The sequence below is a fragment of the Gekko japonicus genome, unplaced genomic scaffold (genome assembly GCF_001447785.1).
Source record: "Gekko japonicus isolate JY-2015 unplaced genomic scaffold, Gekko_japonicus_V1.1 scaffold170, whole genome shotgun sequence".
Lineage (NCBI taxonomy): Eukaryota > Metazoa > Chordata > Lepidosauria > Squamata > Gekkonidae > Gekko > Gekko japonicus.
Genome location: NW_015160212.1, coordinates 718,197 through 726,221, shown reverse-complemented (window position 1 = coordinate 726,221; position 8,025 = coordinate 718,197). Strand labels below are relative to the sequence as shown.

Sequence of the window (8,025 nt, the reverse complement as noted above, 5' to 3'; positions counted from 1 at the left end):
TATCCTGAGAGACAGGCTAACCTTATTCCAGTAGGCTGAGATTGTTGTGGGTAAGGAGGCGCTCCAATTAAAACCATTCTTTTCTCTCTCTCTCTCTCTCTTAACAGACACAGCCTGTCAGTGCAGCAAAGCTGTGTGTGTGTGTGAATCCGTAACTGTTTTAAAGCAGAGTTCTGTCATCCTTTGCTGTACACAACCAATATCTTATTATGTTCCTTGTCTTATCTACCCAACGACTAAGCACTGAGCCCTTCTGAAGAAGAGACAAACTCATCTGGTTTTGTGTGTTGTGAAAGGAAGGTGTTGGTGGGAATGACTGGATAAGGGGAGAGGGGGAGTAGGAGTAGTAGTAGAAATTACTTCAGATTCTTAATCTACCTCCCCTGGCTTCCTCTATAATGGAGGTGTCAAACTCACTTGTTACGAGGGCTGGATCTGACATAAATGTCGCCTTGTTGGGCCCGGCCATGTGGGCCATAAAATGTAACGCCAGGTACCAGAGATATAAATTTTGTAAAGGACATAGGCAACCCCAATTAACAATATTATTTTTTACTCAAAAACGCACATACAATTGATGTCTAGCAGTGGAAGCCATTGATTTACTGGGGAACCCACAAAAGCCCCAATAAATGTATTTAATCACTAGGAGCAAGGCCCCTTGTACTTCAAGACAACGAGCTCAACCAACAGCCCGGCATCCCGCGGCCCCGGCCGTCAGAGTTGCTGGATGCGTCTGTCTGTCTGCGGCTGCCGGCGGTCATCCCGTGGCTGGGCACCGGCCACCCAGGGGCTGGGTCGCAGCGCCATAAGGAGTGGGCTCTGGGCCCGCACGTGGTCACCGGCGGTTCCGCGCTCACTGCCCACCCAGGGACCAGCGCCCCTCTCGGCCGCCAGCAGAGTGCACAGCCCGCCCGCCCGTTGCCCCTCAGCCTACTGAGGCTGGGTGGCGGTTCTTTGGTGGTGTGGCGAGACTCCACCACGGTCTGTTTGAATTGCAGGGCATGCTCACCCCAGCGCCGCATCTGTGGGCAGGGGTAGAGACCGCGGCCAGTGGCCAGCGTCCCCGGCGTGAGTGGCAGCTGCCTCTGCCTATGGCTGAGGGAGTGCATTGAGCATGGTCACCCCAAAGCAGCTTTATAATATAGAGAGATATGCAAGACTAGGTTTATTCAAAGGGATATCATAAAACAGGGAGTACCTTAAATTTCCATACAAACCACTTGTTTGCAGGCCGGGTAAGTGCCCTGGATGGGCCGGTTCCGGCCCCTGAGCCACATGTTTGACACCCGGGCTCTATAATAACAACACGTAATCCAGCTCAGTTCATAGTTTAAAACTGCCTTATTGACTGCTTGCAACCTGAGCCAGAACCAAAATCAGCCCCGCCACTTCTACTAGATGGGGTGGATGTGGAGCTGAGAAAGCACCTGGCCATCATAGCCCCGGCCCCCCTGCTCCATGCATGCTTGTCCCAGTCCACCTCTGTGGCAGACACTGCTAGCTGCTGTTGTGGCAGGGCAAAGTCCTGGGGCCAATGCACAGGAGGTATGTATAGCAACGATAGAGGAAGAGATCCAAGGTAGAGGATCCCCCGGCTTTGCTTACCAGTAGGGAGTCCATTACAGAGCTGGTTCGGTGTAGTGGTTAAGTGTGCGGACTCTAATCTGGGAGAACCGGGTTTGATTTCCCCACTCCTCCACATTCGGCTGCTGGATGACCTTGGGCAAGCCACAGTTCTGTCAGAGCTGTCCTTGAAAAAGAGCAGTTTCTCTCAGAGCTCTCTCAGCCCCACCTACCCCACAGGGTGTCTTGTTGTGGGGAGGGGGAGGAAAAGGAGGTTGTAAGCCGCTCTGAGACTGAGTGAAGGGCAGGGTATAAATCCAATCTCTCTCTTCTTCTACATTCCCAGCTGGTAGAACAGAAAGCCAGGCCAGTGTCTGTGTCCTGAAGCGGATCTCCTGAAAGGAGTTCTGAGCAGAGCGGCATTAGCGACAGGCTGTAACAAAGTCTGGCTGTTTTTACAAAGTGCCCTTTCTCTATCACCGAAGTCCTCCCCTCAACGCGAGTGACTGTCCTAAGCGTGCCCAACAAGAGGGCAGAGAGATGTAGCCCTTCGGACCGTGACGCATCATCTGAGCTACGGGGTGTCCTGCCTGGGGGAACTGCGGACGTTGTCAGTATACACAGCTGCCCTATGGCTGGCGCAGGCGTAGAGGGTAAGGCTGCTCTTTCTCACCCCCAGTGAATGTGATGGAAGCACTGACACTTGTGCAGGATGTGGGCCACGGGATACTTGTTCTTGCACAGGAATGCTCATTTCAGGCTGTTACCTGGCCTGCGGTCCAGGAGGTTTTAAAGGGTGCCTTTGACTCACTGCTGGCCACTTACAACCTCCAGCAGTCCATTCTGGCCCCTTCCTTAGAGCCCCCCCCTTCTCAAAGGCCCCCTCGCTTCTTCCCAAAGGCGTTTAAAGGGATCTTTTAAATGCTTCCGAGAAGAAGCGGGCGGGGGTGGCATGCACCCCTCTCCCTCCCCTCCCGCAAGATTTAAAGGGCCCTCCAGCTGATTGGCGGGCCACGTGCTCCCCACTGATCAGCTGAAGGGCCCTTTAAATCTTGCAGGAGAGGAGGAAGAAGAGGAGGAGGAGGAGGAGGAGATTGGATTTATACCCCGCCCTTCACTACCCAAAGGAGTCTCCGAGCGGTTTACAAACTCCTTTCCCTTCCCCTCCCCACAACAGACACCCTGTGAGGTGGGTGGGGCTGGGAGAGCTCTTGACAGAAATGGCTCTTTTTCAAGAACAGCTCTGACAGAGCTATGGCTTGCCCAAGGTCATCCAGTAGGTGCAAGTGGAGGAGTGAGGAATCAAACCCGGTTCTCCCAGATTAGAGTCCGCGCACTTAACCACTACACCAAACTGGCATGCCACCCCCCTTCTTTATGGCAAATAATAGCAGCCCCACCAGAAAACACTTTGCCCCACAAGCCACGAGATCCTGGCAATGGGCCTGAGTCCATTAGACTTCACTGACACCATACCCGAAAGCTGACGCCAGCGGCCATTGTTTTCCTTCTTTGAACTGTGCAAGAGCAATTGCTACCCCAAGCCCAGCCACGCAGACTTCTTGCTGTAAACCGAGAACACAAAACACGCAAAAGGGGAACGGTTTCAAAGAAGAAACAGCAATGGCTTCTCTGAAACCAGTCCCTCCGTCTCCTGTACATATTCTTGTTTCAGTCTGAAGGTTCACATGCAGGGCATTCTCCCCGGGTGCTTGTCCATGGCTGCGCATGGCGTTCATCAGAGGTAGCCAACCCTCCAAACAGCCCCCTTGTGGGAAGCTCTGCTGGCCCCTTCCCGCCTCTTCTTTTGGAGAAAGGTAACAACCACCTCCCACCCCAGTCTCCCTTCCCAATGAGATTTGCATTGGAACAGGGACCGATACTTGTAATTGAATTTTATCCATCTTATTTATGTTGTTTGTTTTATGGTCATGCGTGTGCTTTTATTAGCCCTGACCTGGGACAGTCCAGGCTAGCCCGATCTCATCAGACTCAGGAGCTAAGCAGGGCCAGCTGGTCTCATTAGTATTTTGGATGGGAGACCACCAAGGAAGTCCAGGGCTGCCCCGCAGAGGCAGGCGATGTTAAACCACCCCTGAACACCTCTTGCCTTGAGCTGGATGGCCCAGGCTAGCCCGGTCTTGTCAGATCTTGGGGGTCAGCCCTGGTGAGCACTTGTATGGAAGAGCACCAAAGAAGCTGAGGGTCACGACGCAGAGGCAGGCAATGGCAAACCACCTCTGCCCGTCTCTTGCCTTGAAAACCCCTGTGAGCGGTTGCTGTAAGTCAGCCGAAACCTAACGGCACTTTTCATCACCGTGTATTTTTATTATTAAGAGCGTTCTGTGCGCGGGTAAACTTTTTAAATCAATACATATGACTAAATAGAATGGAACCTATTCAAAAAAGATTAAAATCCCCAGTGACCAGCTGTTTGGCAGGGAAGGAAAATGAAGAACCAGTTACTTTCCTCTGTACACACAAAAGACCTGGATAATTTTAGCCTGTTTGAAGAGACTCTGGCTGTTAGTTCAGAGAAGGATCTATTTATAAGGCCAGTTTCCACCTGCTTAATGGCCCAGGTAGCCCACAATCTTACTGTTAATATCATTAACTGAGGTGACAAGGGACATCATCCTGGAACGCTCCCCGGGAAGTTACTCTCATTGAACTCAGTGGAACCAGCCCCATTTGCAGGATCAGGCTGCCACAGGGAAGTTAACATACTGAGAAAATAGAATTATTTGAAGGGGAATGTTAAGAACATAAGAAGAGCCCTGCTGGATCAGACCAGTGGTCCATCTAGTCCAGCACCCTGTCTCACACAGTGGCCAACCAGTTCCTCTGGAGAGCCAACAACAGAGAGGCTGAGGCCTTCCCCTGGTAAGAACATAAGAAGAACCCATTTGGATCAGACCAATGGTCCATCTAGTCCAGCATCCTGTCTCACACAGTGGCCATCAGTTCCTCTGGAGGGCCAACAACAGGGCACAGAGGCCAAGACCTTCCCCCAATGTTGCCGCCTTGCTCTGGGATTCAGAGGATTAGTGCCTCTGAATATGGAGGTTCCCCTCAGCCACCACGGCTAGTAGCTATTGATAGACTTATCCTCCATGAATCTATCTAATCCCTTTTTAAGGCTGTTTATTTCTGTGGCCATCACTACATCCTCTGGCAGCCAATTCCACATTTTAATCACTCTCTGTTCTTTGCTTAAGGACTTACCAGACTTCTGTAAAACACAAGGCGGGCCTCCGTCATTTTCCACCGCAGCAATACGAGTCAGTAAATACACCCGGCATTAGCAAATGCTGGGACCATTTTATCTAATGCAACGATCGATCGCAAGGCATAAAATCCCCTGAGGCCAAACCATAGATGTTGCCCTCCAGAAAGCATGCCGCACTGCCACAAGACACGTTTTTAAAGTCTGGGGCGCTGCCCACAGTGCAATTCTAGGCAGAGCCATGCCGGTCTAAGGCCATTTACATCAATGGGCTTAGAGCAGGATAAATCCACACAGGAGGATATTGTTGCTATGCCGGTTTTGAGTCCGAATCTCTTTCCACACCCCCAGTGGGATCAATTCCGTGAAATTCAAGGTCCCGTGGGGGTCACGCTGTCCTTACTGTCTGTATTATACTGTGTTTTCCATGCAGTTCTCTCATTCTCTGCGTAGTATATATTATTTATTTACTTCTTTTATAACCCACCTTCCTCCACTGAGACTTAAGGCACATCACACAGCATAAAACAATGCAATCAAATAGCGCGAGGCATTTAATCAGCAATGCAACAGGAGCAGGATTACAAAATTAGGAACCATGCAAAATGCATCACGCTCTTACTCTATAGGGGTTTTTTTTAGTGGTGGTCTGCCTTGAGTCTCAGCCAGAAAGGAAGACTGCGAGCAAAACAAACAACATAAAAATAAAACATATACAAATATATGGGGGGGGGGGTTTTGCTGTTAAGTCACCGCTGATTTATTGGCGAGGGTTTCCAAGGCAAGAGACGTTCAGAGGTGGGTTTGCCATTGCCTGCCTCTGCCTCACGACCCTGGACTTCCTTGGTGGTCTCCCATCCAATTACTAGCCAGGGCTGACCCTGCTTAGTCTCAAAGATCTGACAAGATCGGGCCAGCTACCCAACAAAATCACAAAACTGCACTAGGACAATACGGGATTTAAAAAAAAAACCCACAACCCACTGTCATCTGCCCTGAATCTCAGCGAGAAAAGCAAATGACAAATGAGGTAAAGAAATAATGGCCCCCTACCGCAAGGGCTGCGGTGGCTCAAGTGGTTAAGACGCCGAGCTGCAGACCAGAAGGTCAGTAGTTCAGCAGTTTGAGACCTGAGTGCCGCATGACCGAGTGAGCTCCCGTCTCTGGTCCCAGCTCCTGCCAACCTAGCAGTTCGAAAGCAAGAAATGGCAAGTAGATGAATAGGTACCACTTCGGTGGGTACCTATTTATTCAGCGTTCCGTGCACCTCGGCGTCTAGTCATGCCAGCCATGTGACCGTGGAAATGTCTTTGGACAGCGCTGACTCTTTGGCTTGGAAATGGAGATGAGCACCGCATCCCTAGATTCGGATTCGACTAGCTTTCGAGAAAGGGAAACCTTTACCTTTACAGCAAGTCAGAACTGCAGTAACACAAGGAGTTGTGAGCTGGGAAAACCCTCCCACCACCTTTCTGTTGTGTATATAAACCAGCACAATGGATTTCTACTCCCCCTTGTATTTAACGAGGGGACCTCTGAGTCTGCCAAGTTTCTGCCAGGATAAGGTTTGTTAGTCTTTCAGGAGGAGCCACTGGGCATATCCTGGTCTAGTTGCAATATCTTCTCACCTGACAGAGCTGCTGAAAAGAAAAAGAAACTCCCCAGGACCTGAGCAGTTTTTAGATAACAGCCGTTGACACATGAGCACACACAAAGCTGCCTTTATGCTGAAATCAAACCATCGGTCCGTCAAGGTGAGTATCGGCCACTGAGACTGGCAACATCTCTCCCGGGTCTCAGGCGGAGGACTTCCACATCATCTACCGCCTGGGTTTTTTTAAAGTGGAGATGGCAAAGATCGAACCCGGGAAGCGATGCGTGCAGAGCTGAGGCTCTTCAATGGAGCCACAGCCATGCCCCACAGACCTCTCATTCTTTTTCGAAAATGGAATTTTCTCTCTGTAGACCCTTTACCTCACACAGGGGCCCCCTGTCAATTCTGCCGTTGCTACACAGGAAGACACCTTCAGCTGAGGCAGACCCCTGGGGTCCATCCAGGTCAGCATTGCCTACTCAGGCAGGCAGCCGCTCTCCAGGGTCTTTCCCCATCACCTCCTGCCCCATCCTTTTTAAACTGGAGATGCCGGGGACTGCACCTGGGAACCTTCCGCCTGCCGAGCCGATGCTCTGCCACTGAGCCTCAGAGAGAGCGCTCCAGCAAGAAAGTTTGGGAAGGCCCCGCCTGCCTCTGAGCATCTGCAGAGCGGGATTCTGAAATGACCTTCGGGTTTCCCTTGGGATCAAAGGCAGAACTGATTCCAAACAGGCTCCAAACTCCAAATAAAAGCAAGAGCAAGAGCAAAAGAAAGGGGATGGTGGGTTTCAGGGAATGAAAGGCGAGGTGAAGAGGAATTTCAGAGCGCTTCTCTTAAGAAAGCCAGACTTGAGCATCTTCAGCTCTGGCCGCCATCCCGACACCGGACCATCCTCCCTCCCCTCCCTCCCGGTCCCTCCCCGCCGCCTCCCCTGCGGGCAGCAGCACTATCCTCGCTCCCGGTCCCTCGCGAGCGCCCTTCCTCTCCCGCTCCCTCCCCGCCGCCTCCTCCGCCGCCGCCTCCTCACCTGCAGCAGCGCGGCCAGCAGGACGCAGAGCCAGACCTGGAAGGGCCCCATCTGGCCCACCAAGGGGAACGCCTCTTCCACCTCCATGGCGGGGCCGAGGGGGCGACGGCGGCTCCAGGAGCATCCCGCTCTCCCGGCAACGGCACCTGACAGGAGCTCGCGCTACGTCGCCGCTCGGAGGACGACCCCGCACCGCGCATGCCTGAGACGGAGGGAGGCGGCGCGTGCGCGTTGAGGGCCGACGAACCCGGAGGCAAACCGCGGGAGCGAGGGAATGGAAAGGGGCGGGTGGCGCGTGCGCAGTGAAGGAGGAGCTGAGGACCGCGTGCGTGGATGCTGGTGCACGGTGGGTGGGTGGGTGCGGCCCCCCCGGGGGGGGGGGGGGTCCTTCTCTGCGCCGATGTGCGCCCCTTCCCCCGCCAAGTGAGGCTGAGGTGGTGCTGGATCTATCTTGGGTAGAGCTAGCCATGCAATTTGAGCTGCACATCCAGAGACGAAGCTTGATCACGGATCTCATCGATGTGTTCCAGGCGTGCCAACTCTGGCTTTCGAAATTCCTGGAGATTCGGGGCTGGTGCCTGGGGAGGGCAGAGTCTAGGCATGGGGGGGGG

The 8,025-nt window shown here is 52.8% G+C and overlaps 1 protein-coding gene across 1 annotated transcript in view; it reads right to left on the bottom strand.

Annotated features, from left to right (window-relative positions):
* SLC22A15 (solute carrier family 22 member 15) overlaps nt 1-7,586 on the bottom strand; it is a 56,055-nt gene extending 48,469 nt beyond the window's left edge. The window contains exon 1 of the mRNA XM_015410017.1: nt 7,415-7,586. Coding sequence (XP_015265503.1) covers nt 7,415-7,501 — 87 coding nt within the window. The 5' untranslated portion in view covers nt 7,502-7,586. The remainder of the gene's footprint in view (nt 1-7,414) is intronic.
* Between the last annotated feature and the right edge of the window lie 439 nt (nt 7,587-8,025).